The 18,389-nt window shown below is 44.2% G+C and overlaps 1 protein-coding gene across 5 annotated transcripts in view; it reads left to right on the top strand.

Annotated features, from left to right (window-relative positions):
- Window positions 1–18,389, top strand: part of ELMO1 (engulfment and cell motility 1) — a 547,030-nt gene that overhangs the window by 487,572 nt on the left and 41,069 nt on the right. For all 5 annotated transcript variants that reach the window (XM_060020724.1, XM_060020723.1, XM_060020725.1 and 2 more), the window contains one exon: window positions 15,303–15,466. In XM_060020724.1, coding sequence (XP_059876707.1) covers window positions 15,303–15,466 — 164 coding nt within the window. The remainder of the gene's footprint in view (window positions 1–15,302; window positions 15,467–18,389) is intronic.

Below are 18,389 nucleotides of genomic sequence, written 5' to 3'. Positions count from 1 at the left end.
CCATTTATCCAGTGTCACACAAGTAGCTGGATATATTTGATAAACGACCCAAATTTTAACCTTCTTACAATTTAACACTTTAAATAAAAGCCAACAAGCTTCACCTCATTGGAAAATTACTATATGTCTGAAACCATTGGGATATCAATATCTGTCAGACAGCCTTCCTAGGTGTAACGTCTAAAGCAAGACTCATTGAGGTGACTCACGTTCTCTGCATGGTGTTTACCCAGTAGTCATCACTCATGTTTGTTCATTATGTGTTGGGGTGATGAGCCAACCGCTGTACTGTCAGCTGGGGCTAGAGCCTGTTTAGTTTGGCACTGATTAATGATGTGCCCAGAGTGAGCCATTCTCAGAGCCATCTTAGAAACCCAGTTAGCCAAACACAAATAGCTGGAACTTGGCCGATGGGAGCACAGGAGGTGTGCTTTTGAGAGAGGGGGAGTCATTTAGAAACATCCGTATGACTTTTGGTTGTCTTAACTAGGGAAGAGGCAGGTTCTGCGGTAAAAAAAAAAAAAAAAAAGCCTTGGGGTGTGGTTTCTTGGTAGGCACCCCGGATTCAGTGTAAGACATGTTACTGATGTATAATACTTGTACAACTGCATTATTTTTCTGTGCTTTGGGTCTCACCATTTATAAACTTGCTTATGGAGCCTACCTGCTTCCCAGCCACACCTTCAGACAAAAGGCACTTGTATCAGTGAGTATCTTGAGATGTTCCTTTTGAAGATCTTATGCCAAAGAACAAGCATCTATAGCTTTACATTTTCTTTACCAAATGAACTTTACACACACACACAAAGTTTTAAGGGTAGTGTTTTTCTTGCCTTTGTACCTTATTTTTCCTTCTCATTTCATTCACCTGTTGTACCATGTTGGTTTGACATCCATTTCTTTACTCAAGATTTCTCCTCTTTGCCTCTTTCTGTCCTTTAGGTGGGACAATAAGGAAGAGTTACATTGATCTTGAAGTTTTAGAGAAAATGTCTCAGTGCTAATTAGAGTGCTGGCCTTTTAGTGGTATCCCCAAAATGGGCACAGCACCTTATTTTATCCTTTCCAGAACGACCTTCTCTCCCTATTACTGACAGAAAGCATCTCTGAAGTTCCATTGGCAACTCCTGGCCCGAGACTTTAGGAATATTTATTTCCAAAAGATAAATAAACCCCTTTTTAGAGGGCATTTTTTCACTAGCCCATCCAAAATGCTCAACTCAAAAGTTGCAAGGATGCCCAAATCCACTTTGTGGGAGAAAATACAGAGATGAGAGAATGAGCCCAAAGTTACACAGGAGGCAGGATAAGAAGAAAAATGCAAAGCCAGGTAGGCACTAGGTATCCTGGTTTAGTCATTAGTGTTTGACTTTATGACTTTGTTCCTCTGCTCAAAGATCTTAATTTTTCATCACTTCCTGCAAGATACAGTTCAGATTCTTCTGCTCGGCAGCTACAGGCATCCATAGTTTGATCCTGACCTGTCCCTCACAGCTTACTTCCTACCCCTCTCCCTAAGTGAATAAGAATAAACAATAATCATCATGTATGTCTAGTCTCATAGAAGCTGCTCAACAAACATTCCTTTAATCCTTACACCACACTGCAAGGTCTACACTGTAATCTCCAGTTTGCTGGGGATCTGAGGCTTAGGGAGGTTCAGAAATTTGCTCCAGGACACATAGATGGTAAAAGTGAGAGAGCCAAGAATCAAACCCAGTTCTGCCTGACTCCAGGGCTTGCTGTTTTCCTTTCACTAAAGCCAAAGTGATCTTGAGCAACTGCCTTTCTATTGGCTTCGAAAGCCCATCCCCCTCACTTCTCTTTTTAGATCTAAATCATACCCATCCTGCAGGACCCCACCCAGAGCCTGCCTTGTTCATACAATGCTTCCTAACCACCCCAGCTGGAAGTGGTCTCCCCTGCCAGGTAGGCGTCGGGAGCTTTGGGCTCAAATCGCTACTGTACCACTGTCTAGTGTGTGATTTTGAGTAAGTCACTTAATTCTACCTTGGCGTATGCTGCAACCTGACCTCCATAGTTCTACCCAATCAAAAGTTGTAGAATTCTGAAGTTATATATAATTTCTTGTATGTGCTGAGTCCTGTATCTCTCTGCCTACCTCATCCCCATTTCCCACTGGCTAGTACAGTACCTTATGCAGAAGGAGGGGCACAGCAGATAGTATTGTGGAGAGACGCATCTACTCTTCAATTCCAACTCACTCCCATTTATTTGTTTGTCTCTTTTATTCACTTAGTCATCCATTCATTTATTTATTGCTAGGGCTGAATTTTTCTGTAACTTCCATGATCCTTCTTGAGATGTCCTAGAAGCCTCACCTCCACTTTTAGACAATATAGTTATTGGTTTGGGAAAAGTTATTGGGCAATACTTAATGCCTTGAAGGAAAGGACTTTTCATTTTTTATACTCAAAGTAGATAAAACAGAAGGAGAAGTCACTTTGACAATATGAGATCTCAGAAAAAGAAGTTTGGACTGATAAATACTTTTTAACATTTTCTGTGTCATGGCTCTTTCAGCATCTCATCAATCCTTGCACACCTGTGCATACCAGCCCATGGTTTCCAACCTGCACAGAAAAATGGATGGCTACCAATTAATTGAAGTCACCAGGTTTCAAGTTTGGTTCCAAAGGACTATCATCTTCTCTACCATCTTCAGTGACACTTGTCCCCTTTTGGTCCTAAAATCTTTAGCTCCTGCAGGTCCTCAAGCATTCCTTTAGGAGACAGTGATTCTGCTTATCCCGTCAGCAGACACCACTGGGCAAAACAGATCCCATCTTCCTCCCTCCTACTCCCCAGAAAATTCTTGGACTCTAGCTTTCCCCTGTCAGATGTTCATGCTAATTGAAATTTGAAAAGAAGGGAAAAGGCGATTATGTTCAACATCAGAAGGCCTACAGTTTGAACAAGAAGACCCATGTCTTCCCACTATTTTATCCATTCAACAATTGTGTCAGGCCCTCCTGAGTGTTTGGCACTGTTCTTAGGCCCATGACTAAGTCCTTTCCCTGGACAGTACACCATTTCCAAAGGTGTTAGTATTGGCTTCAATTGCCAAGATGGTAAGTGAGATAGAAATACTGTTTAGCTATTGAGCTGAATAACATGTAGAAAATACTACATGTTATTTATGGATAAGGCATATGTAGAATTATAAAAATATCTACAAAAAGAATATATCTCAGGCAAGAGTAGAATGAGGAAAGGATGACACCTAAGGCATTTTGAATCTTTAAAAAAGACATCTAAAACAAATACGGCAAAATGTTGACATAAATAAAATTGCCATGGTGGATGATTATCTGCTATATTATTTTCTGTTTGAAATATTTCATAATTTTAAAGTTTATAATTACTTTTTTTATGAAGTAAGACTACTGGGTGGGAACAAAATATCGCACTCTTAATTTCACGCATACCGAAAGGGAAAAGTATTTGGACAAGTGTGGCAAGAACATTCCTTCCCTGTATGTCAGAGTTTAGACCAGTGGGCTCTGCTTCATTTAAGTCCCACTGCGTGGCCATCCCCCCTGCCTGGTGTGTGTGCTGAGGAGCTTCCACCAACACTTTCCTTTTGGTGGCACTGTCCTTCTAGAGTGACTTGCCAAGGCAGCGATTCCCATGTCCTCCGAGTTCGGGAGCCTTGCCTGGTGGCAGAGCTGGCTTATAGAAGCCAGACCTTGCCTTTCCCACCCCATATCCCCTGTGGTCTTGCCTGAGCAGTCTGCTTACGAAAAGTTTATTAAATCTCCCTTCCAGAGGGGTACTTTGTCCCCTTTCGTTTGTCGCTATCTAACAGTTTATGCAAAGTATGCTGGGAGAGCCAAATGTGCGAGGCTTTAGGATTTACCTCCATGTGAGACAGTAGACAGTGCATTTATTTCCTAATGGTGATTAATTTTAGAATAGTGTGGGGCTGATTTATCTGGTATTTTTTCTGTCCATTTTCCGTTTAGCTCATTCATTCACTCTGCGAATATTTTTGAAACTCATACTGGATGCTGGACACACAGAGATGAATTGGGTAAAATTCCACCGTCCACAGAGGTTGAGACACATGGGGGAAGCTCAACACCTGAGCAGACGGTCACCGTTCACTGCTTTTCTTCACACCTTACCCATGAATGAGTGAAGAAGGCAGTGAATGGATCTCAGATTTGTTGGTAAACAGCCCATAATGTTTAAAGGGGTATCTGTGGATGCCATTTACCCATGAACAGACCTAGGAAATTGCTTATCATGTAGTACCGTGTATTTGGGCATCATCATTGTGGAACTTAAAAAAGAAAACTCCTTGCAGGCTCAGTTACTTCTTCAATAAAATTCCTCCCCTGCTTTTGGGGAGCTCCTAGGAGAGGCAGTCCAGCCCCTACCCCCCACCGTGGTCAGCCAGGGTACCGTAGAGCACAGCACCTCGGTAGCAACTCTAGTTTGGGAGACTGGCCCGTTGGGAAGGTCATTCTTTGTAACTTTCAGAAGCTTTGCCTAAGTCTTTGCTTTCAACACTTGAGCTTGACAAAGTATGGCTAAGTTTGGTAAACGAGCATTAGAAAACCAACAGTAGCAGAATTATTAAAAATTTGTAGCCATTTCCCCCCAAACCTATTGGAAGAGAGTAGTTCAACCTTCTCTGCCGGAAAACCAGCACCATTGGTTTCTGCCCTTCTCACCATTCATGGTCCCATATTTTGACTGACTAACTTGACATGTTGTTTATTCAAAGCTGTGGATTAAATGCCACCCACTAATATGATTGGTGTGGACTTTGCTTGCCTGAGGCCAGCATCCTCAGACACTGGTGAAAATAGCTTCCTGCTGTCCAACAGAGCCTTAGTTAGCCAGCCTGCAAATCTAGCCTGATTGCTGTATTAATTTGTCTCCCCATTTCAGTGGGGAAAGGAAGCTTGGTCACAGGACTGTTTGCCTCTTGATCTCTCTCCCCTCAAGGGCAGGATACAGAGGGAAGGCAGTGATCCCAAACCTCACCTTTTCTGTTTCCTCTTTTGAGCTGGCTTCCTGTGGTTGCTGAAGAAAGTGAGAAGGATGTTTCTTCCATATCCTTTGTTCTTCAACAAACCCAGCACTAATTGATTTTAAGACTAATTGCTGGTTGAAAGGTTTAGTTCTTTTACTGGCTATAAACATGCCTGAAACCTTAAATTAAAATGCCTTCTTGTGAGGAGGAGGGCAGCTCTTAGTGTCTTAGACTTTGGAATGTGAAATCACCCAGATAGCATCTGCGGGGAATCGCAGGTCAGGTGTTGTATGATAAGTTATTAGGGGGCTAATGGCAAAGCCCTCGGAGCTCTCGGTTTGGATTATGATCAGATTCTCAGGATGCTTGGAGCTGCCTAAGCATCACTACCCTTGCCATCTGATTCCTACTTTATTTGTAGCTAAAACCAGGGGACGTTCTCAGCAAGCAAACAGCAGTACCAAGCAGCTAGCTCCCTTTCTAACTGCTCCGGTGCCATCTGTTTTGCTCTCCGGGTGAGTCTGAAAAGTCATCTTCTATACTCTCTCTAATAACAATCCTCCGTCAGGTTCCCCAGGCCCGTCTGGACGCTGCTAACGGCTTGCCCGCTCAGGGGCGGCACTCGGGCTACTGCCCTGTATCCGGAAACACTGATGCTGATTGCTGCCCAGCGGATTGTGGGTTTACTGGGGAGACGGTGGCTGCCCTTGCTAAAAAAAGCCCTTAAGAGGCACCTGAGCCAGGTAGGCAGATGCTCTCACCACAGTGGCTGTGGCTGCCTCGGTGAGAAGCAGCCCACCGAGTGGAGGTGGCTTCTAAGAGCCCTACCCAAGCATGCTCAGAGCAGACACGCTCTCCTGACCATCTCTGTGACTTCCCAGGTGAGAGCACTCATCTTGTCCCCACTGTAGCTGGTACCCAAAGGCCACCCCTTGGGGGAACTGAGGGCAGTAACAAGCTGAGGCCTGGGCTTCTCATCTGTAAGTTACATTGACATTTCTAAGGGAAGGTCGCATGTCCCTTTCTCTTTTCCTAAGAATGGCAACCATCATAGCTCCTTCCTACCTTCTTACGTCTCCTCATTTAGACCAGTAGCCCTCAACCCCAGATGCACATTAGTACCCACTGGGTGGCTTTGTAGAGCATGACCAGTGTCTGGAACCCATTCCAGACCAGATGAATCAGAATCTCTGGGGGTGAGGCCAGGCAGAGGTACGTTTTACATTTTGTTGTAGACTGAGGGTTGGGAATTCCTGGTTTTGAGGCTATTTCTTTCTTTTAATCATTTGTCGAGTCCATCAGTCATAAATTAAACAGACATTTTGTCAATTACTATGTGATCGGATCATGCAGACTCTGGATATGCAAGAGTAACCAAGGACACAGCCCATGACATTATGGAACAGTCCTATGATGGGAGAATATGTGGTCCTACGTTGCCTTTAGGGGGAGGGCTGCAGGTCAGAAATGGATTTCTAGAACTGAAGAATGAGCAAGTGTTAGAAAGGAGGGCATTAGTCACAGGTGGAACGGAGAGCACAAATGAAGGCACGGGGTGACGCTCGAGGCACTGAGAGGACCTCAGTGCGGCTATAGGTCATGGGGTCTGAAGGGTGGTTCCAAGTAGGAGGCATCGGTTGCGGGGGTGGGAGTGGAAGGTAACCACGAGGGCCCGTGTGGTCACACTAGAGGAGCTGGTCTTCACCTGCAGGCAATGCTGAACCAAGCAAACGATGTGATCAGATTTGCATTTGGGAAATAATCTGGCCTCTGTGAGGAGGGGCTGGAAGGGGTAAAGTTGAAGTCAGAGGTTGTTGGGTAAACCTGGACAGGGACGAGTCAGTGAGAATGACATGAAGTAGAGGAAGGGACAGATATTCAAGAGGTGAGTGAACATCACACCACTCCTGAAAACTATAATCCTCAGAGCAAAGTTCCCAACTTTCATGAACATTCAGGTTCCTAAGCCCAGGTAGTTCCATTAGTTTGATCATTGCTACCTAGTTTTTCATCACTCACCAAAGACATAATGTAACCCAGAGTTGCATTACGGGCACAGTACAGATACGAAGTGTCCCGAGAACAGGCCTTGGCTATAAGCAGTTTGCATTCCAGACTCGAACTTGGGAGAAGTGAAACCAATGGACAGTCCCAGTCTACAGCGAACTGTTCTTATTCTCAGCTCTTGGGTACAAATCTTGGCTTTTAACGTGATGCATAACAAGCCTAGTATTTGCTGGGTTCGGAAATACCATCTTAGGGAGGAACAGTCACGGTGACCTCACTGTCCACGTCACACACAGCGCTGGCCTTTGGCCCAGAATTAGGTCATCATCAACCCCTCAGAGGGATGCCCACAGGAGCTCAGACCTCAGAGGGCTGTTAAGACCCACTGGAGCAACAGAGACAAGGAAAAGTTAAATAGCTTGCTGATTCTTATGATTACTGCATGCCAGGATTAGATCACATCCTCTGTGAAGTGCAGAGGCACTCTTTTGCCTTTATTAATGAACAAACTATTTCAAATTCATCTGGTGTAATTGAGGACATACGATGAGATCGAGGATGGGCTGGAGGTTGCACACCAGCTGAGCTGACCCTCTGTGATTTCAGAACACTTTCTGTTCAGTTGCATTAAGCCGACCCCAAGGGGCCCCGGAGAGCCAGACCCGTCAGCAGGGGACTGCACTGGTCAAACCCCAGTGGGAGGTATGGCAGGAGGGTGCAAAGGTGGGCCAAAGCATCTTCCAGTCCCTGAAACCATTCAGGGGGAGAGTTGAGAACACTGTTTAAAAAACCAACTCTTGGGCTTCCCTGGTGGCGCAGTGGTTGAGAGTCCGCCTGCCGATGTTCGTGCCCCGGTCTGGGAAGATCCCGCATGCGGCGGAACGGCTGGGCCCGTGAGCCATGGCCGCTGAGCCTGCGCGTCCAGAGCCTGTGCTCCACAGCGGAAGAGGCCACAACAGTGAGAGGCCCGCGTACCGCAAAAAAAAAAAAAAAAAAAAAAAAAAAAAAAAAAAAAAAAAAAAGAACATTCTTGGGAATAAAACTGATCCAGTCCTAAAGCCCAGCGATGAGAACTGTCCGCCATGAGTCATTTTAAAGCTGGACTGTGTTGGCATCTGTCTTCTCCAAGACAGCCTTTTCTCTCCATCATGAAGATAAATCCATTTAATGGGCACCATGGATTGGGGAAATTGCACTTTTTTGTAAGCGCTGACCCTCCTTTAGTGGTGTACTGCTGTGGCTTCTTCAGAAACCCTCCGCTCAGCTTCAGATCAGCCCCTTCCAGCTCAGCTCTGGAAGGAAGCCCAGAATGCCCTCTGGAACCCTACAACACCATCTCAGAGCCGCAGATGTTATTCTTTAGGCTGTATAGAAGTATTCTTTGAAAACCCTGTTAACAGTCTTACAGTTCTGTTAAGGATGCATTTGTTTAATTCTACAGATGAAGGGTAGGAGCCTGAGAATCTTTGATGTTGAACATATGCATCATTACAGTCTGGAAGATACTGGCTAAGTCCCGTGGGCCACAATACAAATAAGAAACGGTGCCTCCTCTCCAGGGATTTACAGTCTAGATGGGGTGAAAGGTACACCAATCACTAACTTAACTGCTCTACAGTGATATGACAAGAATTGCTACAGAGGCCATACTGAAGGCTCAGAAGTGGTGCTGGAGGTCTGCTGAGATCAGAGGTTCTCACACTTGAGGGTGTATCTGAATCACCCGGAGCAGCTGTTGAAACACTGATTCCTAGCCCCACTCCTAGAGTTTCTCATTCAGTGGGTCTGGGGTGGGCCGAGGAGTTGAATTTCTAGCAATTTCCCAGGTGGTACAGATGTGGTCTGGGAATATTTTTATAGGAGAAACCTCTGACATAATTTCATTATCAGAAGGTAAGAGAACTCACATTTGTTGTGATTCTAGTATGTTCCATTTAATGTATCAGGTACTTTGCATGTAATACCTTGAATAGATTTTGCAACAGCCCTGTGAACTCTGCACTGTGCTTACATAGTAGCATGCATGGTAGTATGCGTGCTGCTGCGTCAGTGCTTCCACTTTACATGAGCAAACGAAGGCTTGAGAAGGGGAACTCACGTTTGCTAAATATCTACAATGTACCTTAAAGGGTGTTAGGCTTCATCTCAGTAACAATAACCTGATGAATCCCAAATGATTTGTTCTCCCAGTTTAGAGATGATGCAAATGAGTCTGGGAGGGATTGAGTGTCTTGAGGAAGTCTGCAGCCTGGCTTCAAAATTGTGTGCGCTGAGCTCTAAAGGCTGTGAAACTATCCTGAACCCAGTACCCAACTGTTTGCTGAAAACTACCAACGTGGGCTCCAAAAGCATATTTTCTTTAATACCTGAGTCATGCACTGCCTACCTTCTGCCTTTGTTCTTGCCCGTCCCTCTGCCTGGATTCCCCTTTCCTCTTCCTTCACCTCATAACTCCCGTTCATCCTTCAAGTCCCAGCAACAATTTTGTCTCAACCATGTAGACTTTGCTGACATCCCTCCTTTCCCCAGCTGGACCAGGAATAAAGATTCCTTCGCATGTGTCCCAGCCTACTTTCTATTATTGAATCCCATCATACCTCTCCAAATCCTCTGATGATTTATCATTAGTAACAGAAGAAACAATCCACGGTTTTCATCTTAACCAGCAAAGCCATCCACCATCTGCCCAGCCTTACCTTGCAGCCCCACCTCATTCGTCCAACTAAACGAAACCACCAGCCACTCTTCCCCACCCAGAGCTGTAGTCTCCTCCTTCCGAGCCAAGGTTCATGCTGTTTCCCCCACCAAGACTGGCTCCTTCCCTGCACCTCTTTGTGTCCACATCTTGCTTCTCCTTAAGCCCCAGCCAAAGTCCCCGTGCCATACCCTCAGCCCGCTGGCCCTCGAGAGGGGCTCCGTAAGTATTTGGGGGATAAACACCTTGCCCCTGCTCCACTGTGACGTCACTTACTCTCTTGGGGGAGGCAAGTATGTGCATGTCTTTCACTCTCCCAGACCGGGAGTTCATTCAGCACAAGCGCTCGCTCACAGGGCCTTGTACATTGTAGGTGCTCAAAAACAGTTGTTGAATAAATGGATGAACGATGCTGGATAAAGGTGTGGCTCTAAAGGCAGGGTCAAAGGTGACGAGACCACAAGCATGTGGGGGCTCAGAGGATCCGGAGCACATTTCAGTTAACAACGATGAAACCAGAGCGTACAGTTAGACCAACAGCATGCTCGCTTCTATTCAGGGATCCCCAGCACTTACACCCTTTAATCCGCTCTGAGGAGCCAAAAGGTTTTCTCCATTTGAAGTACAAGTGTCTTGTGAGACCGCCCCCCCAACTTCTTTTGTATTTAACGTGTGACGTTATTACAGCAAACATGTGCTGGGAAAACTCCAGAAACACACGGCTCAGACCACAGGCAAGGTTCGGACCTTGATTAAGTAATGTCAATACCAAATTCAGATTCTAAGAGTATGTTTTCTTTGAAAACACACTGTAAAGCACATGTTGTAATGAAGAAGTTTTAAGTTCATTGATTTGCTGATACCCCTGCAGCGCCATCTGTGGGTTTTTCAAACAGTGATTAAAGGTCAGATAATTTCCAAAGAGGACAGAGTTTAAGGATGGTGGTTGTGAGAGTCTTGATTTAAATCGCACGCATAGAGCATTAACAGAGACTTTACGCCATCAATTCTAATCTTGGTAGAAGCTACTTTGCAAAGGAATAGAAGACTAGTTGACCTGTCTGACTATTTTGTCCCTTCTTAAAAAAACAATGACATCTGCCGTGGGGGTCACTGTGCTTGGCACACGGAGTGACCATAGAACAATGGTCAATGGCCAGTGCCAAGCAAAACTGTGAAGTAGGTAAAACCAGTCTTTGGCTTCTGTATTATGCTGTATACCTACCACTTGCATCCCTTTCCCTAGGGCCAGGGCCCTCTAGACCTCGTCTCCCCTATCAACCTACTCTTAGGAAATGGGCTGTATTTTCTTCAAATTGAAGTGTAAATGATTGCTGGGGATTTAAAGAATTGTTCCACCTGTGGATGCCTACATCTAGCAGGGATCGAAGTCTTAAGCCAGAGAAATGGAACTCCAACTGGATTTTAAGCATAAGATATAAGTAGGAGCTACAAAGTTTCCCATACTTACATAGGGGATTATCATCATTTCCATGCAAAGGTACAACCATGAGCATATAAATGAATATGATTTTTTAAGTTATTTCTTATCAAAGCAGCTTTGTTTTTTCTATCCAACTTCCTTCTCCTATTTTTTCTCCAATCTGGGCAACCTCAGCCCCATAAGCTGGTACTCCTGCATACTTCATTGCATGTATTTGTTGAGATCTTTGGTTGAAAGTGACAAGAATCCCATTCAAACCATTTTAAGAAAAGAAAAAGGCTTATGTAACCAAACCAGCAAATGTCAGGGTCGAACTGACTTTGTGGTTGAATATGGCGTCACCATTAACACATTCTTTCACACACACACACACACACACACACACACACACACACACACACACTTTCTTCCATCTGATTCTACTGGCATTGGTCTCATTATCTTCCACTTTCCCGAATATTAAGGGACAGTCTTACAGGTCTCAGTTTGAGGGGAAAAGAACATGCTTCAGCTATGCCTCAAGTCAAGTCAGGAAAGTCTGGGGAAGGATGCTGATTGGTCAGTTCATGTCACATGCCCACTTACTAGCATGATCATTGTGTCTAGTCACATGTAGTCTGGTGACTGTCATCTCTGACACACCTTAAGAAACACATGAAGAAGGGGAATCACCGGGCCCTCTGGGCTTCTGTCTTCTGATCTATAAAACAAGGGAAGTGGAGATAGCTCTAAAACTCTCTCAGCATTAACCTGATTCTATTTTAAAATCGCTTCTTCATTTTTGGCATTCAAATGGCTATATCTTTGTCTCTCTTACGTGTCTTACCTCCCACCAGAAGGTCAAATAACATTAGGAGATGACAGTTACCTCCTCGGCTCAACTCAGAGTTTCTCTAAATGAGGAAAGGGGCAGCTCCTGTGGTGCCCCTCACATGAAACTGCAAAGTGTTATAATTCAGCCTGGACCAAATTTAGCCCCATTTATACTGCATGATATGAGATGGTAACAATCTCAAAATCTGTGAAGCATTCCAAATTTAGCATTTTGCCTGAGTAACTAAAGAAGCAGATCAGGTGGAAGGTCAACTGGAAATTTTCCTCTCTGCCGTTATGCTGGGGGCATGAAACAATGTTTATGTAACTGGTTCCAATTCAGATACAGCCCAGGTTCCAAGTGGCTAAGATGTGGTCATTTCCATATTATTTACCTATTTCCATACCACTGAACAGCCATTCTTTCTGCAAAATCCATGTGATGTCTTCTTCTCTGAAATACCTTCCCCCCCTGCCAGCAGTGTTCATCAGTCCACCTGCTCTGTCTCGTCCACACTCCTGCTGTCATATCTTTGTCCGTCCTGGCTCTCTTATTAGACCCTTCGTTCACATTAAGGCAAGGGCCTTAATGTCCCTTATACTGTCCACCCAGCATAGACACATGGTAAGCACTCAGCAACATTTGCTGTACTGACGTCACAAATAATGCTTCTCGAGCAGATTTTTGGTAATAGCTTCTATCAATACAGTCTGATTTATAGTAAGCTAATAACCAGTTGAGTTGTACTGAAGACAGCAGCCCAGCCATGGCCCTAGAAACTCCCATGAGTCAGTGGTCTGGAAGACAGTTGCCTTCATGCCTTGTATATCACTGTTATCACCAGCAACCTCTTCTTCACAGGGCAAGCATGGCACGCAGGTCCTCTGAGAATAGTGGTGCCTACTGGATAAAACAGATCCATAAGTGGATGATACAGATCTGTTATCCTTCACTGTTTCGTCTGCAGTTTCCCGAGATTCCTGCCATTAGATTTATTTCTTGTGATAAAGTATTGCTTCCCAGATAGCCCCTATGAAAATGCAAATAGGTTACCTAGTAGAGGGTATTCTTACTGTGGACATGGATTCCTAAAGGTCAGAAGCATATAAGGAAAAATGAGGGTTGATATCACTTGAAAATAGATAGACCTGTTTGTCTCGCAGCCACCAATGGCTTATCTTACCCTTGGTTCAGCCATGTTCAGTTGACTAAAGGAAAATGCGGTTGACATGGGATTCCTGGTTACACGAGGACACTGCAAGCAATGTGTACGCAGATGACTAAAGAGTGAGGATATCGGGCATCCCTGAGCTGAGGGGACTCATGGGCTTGTGGGTTCCCCTGATGCTCAGGTTTTTCTGAAGGCATATTGGGTTTTGCTACCAAGGAGGACTGACTTTCTTGTTCAGCCTCCCGATGTCTCTAGACCCCAGCAGATCACTGGACAGCTCCTCACACGATAGGACTGCTATAGGAGAGACATACACTTGGAGAAAGCAACCTGCACCATCAGAGAGGGGGCAGCACCATTAAATAGAGCTCAGCAAGTGCAAGGAGCTGTCCCATGTTTGGAGGATATTTCAGCTGTCTAATATGTCCCAAGGTAGTGAGATTTTTCCCATCACCTGGCCATCAGGCAGGTTTGAAAGTTCTGAATTGCCTCAGTCTTTTCCGTGCTGTCAAACTGTTACTTCTATTACAATAACATTTCATGAAAGTGGCATTTTGGTGGGACTAGTCAGTGAACAATTACTGAAGTATCCACCATGCGTGAATCGTTGAATGAACAACTGATTAGAAGCCGTAGGAGCATACTGAGATCACATTTATAGTGACAGGAGAGGTACCCCAGGGCTGTTCAACACCCAGTGTATGCTCTGAACACCATACGGGTATCTTAGAATTCAACTAGGTATCTGTGACCTTGGACAAGTTCTCAGTCCTTCTCAGTCTCCATTTTCTTAACCTTTTTAAAAAAATTTGTATCTTATATTGGAGTATAGTTGATTTACAGTATTGTGTTGGTTTCAGGCATACAGCAAAGTGATATAATTATGCATAGTCATATACCTATTCTTTTTCAGATCCTTTTCCCACAGAGTACTGAGTCCATTTTTCTTATCTTTAAAATAACGTTTAAAAACACCTACGCTACTGTATCGGAAAGAGGATTAAATGAGGTGATGAACAGCAAAGTGCCTGGCACAGAACCTAGCACATAATTGAGGTGCATTTGTGATTTTTTCTTATTTGTAAGTTGCAAACAACCCAAAAATGGTGGTACGGGGTGCAGTATAATACAGTGTTTACAGTCCTAAGTTCCAATCTCAGCTCACTCACCTACCAATCAGCTGTATGATTTTGAACTAGTTAACTTAAGGTTTCGAAGCTTCAGTTTCTTCATATGGAAATGTAAAAGGTGATAATATCTACCTCGTGGATTTGAGTAGATTAAGAGGAGGAATATATATAAAGCACCTTCCTTAGTATCTGGCACATAGTAGGTACCTTATCAAGGGTAACAATTGTTGTTCTCATCTGTAATGTAAGATTAAAAAAAGCAGCAGCAAGATTACAGTCTCTTGGATGCCTCTGTGTGTTTTCTGGTCTTTTCCTGCTCTAGATATTCTGATGAAGATAAATCCACATTAATAGAGGCAATGGTTAATTGCCTCCTTGTGGGCTGGACCTGTTCTAAAGCAGAAAATTACCATATTCTTCTTTCTTGAGGTTTCCAATGGGATATATCTATTCTAATTCAGTAGACCTCTTTTTTTAGTGCCTGGCTCAAAGAGGCAATACCACATGCACATTTCCAAATACATCATTTGTATGAACACTCAGGCCTTAACTACATGGGGAAAGCAATCCAGGAGGGGGTGGGTGTGGGTATTATTTCACATTCACTTGAACCGGTGCCAACCAAACTTCCACAGTTAATTGTGTCTCAGCGATTTTCTCCTGGAAAAAAATAATGATTATGCAGACTTCTAGCTGTTGCTTGGACTTCTTTCGTTCTTGAATTTGCGTTGTTTACAGTCATGTAATATATCAAGCAAATGAATATGCATATATCCTCCCACCCCAAGTCTCCCACAGTCCCCCCCCCCATTTCATAGTTAGTCAATCCACCTCCTTCCTTGCGGTTCCAGCGGTACAGGAGAAGATAGAAGCTGCACATCATGGTAGTTGACTCTTTGGAAAAGCACTCTCGAAGTTAGGGCTGAGAGTGCAAACTAAAGGGATCAGTGGGTAGGGAACCGTTATCTGTGGAAGACTTTTCTGAATGGGTAAGTTCAATCCCCAGGAAAATTATGGTCTTCCTTTAATCTCACAGGTAATGCAGGTGGTGAAGGAGCAGGTTATGAGAGCTCTTACAACCAAGCCTAGCTCCCTGGACCAGTTCAAGAGCAAACTGCAGAACCTGAGCTACACCGAGATCCTGAAAATCCGCCAGTCTGAGAGGATGAACCAGGAAGACTTCCAGTCTCGCCCGATTTTGTAAGTTACCCCCGACCCCTACCTCTCAAAGGCTCTGATGCACCATTTCTAGAGTGAAAACTTATCACGCAGCTGGGCTGTATTGTGAGCTCTTTATGAAGGCCAGCAAAAGAGCTCTACTCAGTTCCTGAAGTCTCAGCAACTCCTTGAGAAAAGCTGGGCAGGGGTGGGCTAGGAGGAGATGGGGACAGGTGCTAGCAGAAGGATCTAAACCAAGAAGTGGCCCAGTTACTGACGAGTCCACCAAGAATTTGCAGCTGAAAAGTTTGAAACCTTCTGTAATACTTGGGACAACTTTGTTTTGCCCATGAAGCTATATTCTATGTAGCTACCCTTGAGTGGCAAGATGTTCTGCCCCAGCCAGAGTGAGACCTACCAATAACTAAAGTAATATGAACATTGAAGTATCATGAGTAGGAGGGAGGGAGAGCCAGCTTGAGAGGAAGAGAGAGACCCACTTTCTCCCTGCCCCGTTGGCTCTGCTTTGAGTCAGAACGTCTCATATGGCTATTGTGACTATCAACCCACAGGCCTAAGGTGGAGAATCAGGGGACCCCTTTTTTTTTTTTTTTTTTTTTGTGGTACACGGGCCTCTCACTGTTGTGGCCTCTCCCGCTGTGGAGCACAGGATCCGGACACGCAGGCTTAGTGGCCATGGCTCACGGGCCCGGCCGCTCCGTGTCATGTGGGATCTTCCCGGACCGGGGCACGAACCCGTGTCCCCTGCATCGGCAGGCGGACTCTCAACCACTGTGCCACCAGGGAAGCCCCCTGGGGGGGGACCCCTTTTTATAGGACTTTGTATCAGATGCACTTGCAACGGTTGTGTAATTTCATGAATCTCCATCTTTAAGAAGTTCTGAACCTTGAACATGAACACTGTTTTAGACTATTTTGTTTGCTTTATCTTTCTTAGTATTGGCCTCTTTATCTTCCCTTGTTCTTTTCTAAGAGCTAGGTCAGCGCTGTTACCTTTATCATTTATAAGGAAGGGAATAGGAAACAGGCTTGGGGGTAAGGAAGGTGTTTGACATTTATTCTTATTGTTCCCTCGGAAGGCTGGACACAGCTTCTTCTGAGCTTTCGATGAAGCCGTCTTACATCATAGGTGTCATGAAGTTCATCTTAAACCTTTCTCTGTGATTCTTTTTCTTTCTTCCCCCTTTCTGTTTCCTGCTTTCATATATTTGTGTTTAATGATTGGCAATTTGCAAAGCACCTCCTCATGCTATTTCATTTCCTCACACCTGTGTGAGGTAGGCCAACCTTATTCCCATTTGAGGACCAGGATATAGTCTAAAGAAGGGAGGACCTTGTTGACAAGTGGAGAACCAGGACTTGAACTCCAGCCCACTGATCCCTTAGCTAATTCTTCATCTACCCTACCAGATCTCCTTTGCCAAGTGCAAGACTAAGATGAAGTTTTAAAAAGTACACAGAAAAAACCATAGCCAAGCTATGGTGTCTACTTTGTGTTTGTTTTCAAGCCTTAAGAAGCACCATTAGAAGCTGCAGAGCAGAACTGCAGGCTTTAGTGGGGATGAAGTTAGGCAGCAGGGGAGGGGAAATGCTTCCTCAGGGTCTTTGGCTCGCATCTGCATTAAACTATACCCACACTGGGCAGCAGGCAGCTCTCATGAGAGGCAGAGCTGGGGTTTTGCTTTGGTCCTCAACTAGAAGTTAACAGCCCCATATACCAAGTAGAAAGAACTTCAAATAAATGACTCCTCCGAGATAGTGTTTCTTTCTTTTTTTTAATCTTTTTACTGAAGTATAGTTGATTTACAATGTTGTGTTAGTTTCACGTGTACAGCAAAGTGATTTAGTTTCAGATAGGTAGATAGATAATTTTTCAGATTCTTTTCCCTTATAGGTTACTACAGAATATTGAGAATAGTGCCCTGTGCTATACAGTAGGTCCTTGCTGGTTATCTGTTTCATACATAGCAGTGTTTATATGTTAATCCCAAACTCCTAATTTATCCCTCCCCTTCCCCCTTGGTAACCACAAGTTTGTTTTCTATGTCTGTGGGTCTATTTCTATTTTGTACATAAGTTCATTTATATCATTCTTTTTTTTTAGATTCCACGTATAAGTGATTTCATAAGATATTTGTCTTTCTCTGTTTGTCTAGCTTCACTTAGCATGATAACCTCTAGGTCCATCCATGTTGCTGCAAATGGTATTGTTTCATTTTGTTTACGGCTGAGTAGTATTCCATGGTATGTATATACCACATCTTCTTTATCCACTCCTCCATTGATGGCATTTAGCCGTGTCCTGGCTGTTGTCAACAGTGCTGCCGTGAACACTGGGGTGCATGCATCTTTTCAAATTATGGTTTTCTCCGGATATATGCCCAGGAGTGGGATTGCAGGATTACATGGTAGCTCTATTTTTTAACTTTTTAGGGAACCTCCATGCTGTTCTCCATAGTGGCTGCACCAATTTACATTCCCACTAACGGTGTAGGAGGGTTCCCTTTTCTCCACACCCTTTCCAGCACTTATTATTTGTAGATTTTTTGATGATGGCCATTCTGACCAATGTGAGGTGATACCTGATGCAGTTTCTGTCTTGCAAGGAGGGACAGTGGCGCCTTGCCCCATCCCAGGGCCTACAATACTAAAATGTTGGATATAATAATGTCTGTTTCAGCAGATGTGTGAACACAAGGAGATTTTATTGTGCTTTTGACAACAGTTCTTAAAACCTAAAGGGAGACTTGCGGAACCACTTCAGTTAAGGCCAAGTGATTCTAAATTAACGTTTGACCGTGACTTTGTTCCAAGGAAGACTGTTAACTGTTTGTCAAGTATGAAAACTTTGCTCCTGCTTTGGCTTCATAACTTTACTTCCCAAGGCTCTGCCTGTGACATTCTGAAGTCTCTTTTCCCTTTATTATAAGAAACTCTTACTTTA

The sequence above is a fragment of the Delphinus delphis genome, chromosome 9 (assembly GCF_949987515.2).
Source record: "Delphinus delphis chromosome 9, mDelDel1.2, whole genome shotgun sequence".
Lineage (NCBI taxonomy): Eukaryota > Metazoa > Chordata > Mammalia > Artiodactyla > Delphinidae > Delphinus > Delphinus delphis.
This window is presented reverse-complemented; position numbering and strand designations above follow the sequence as displayed.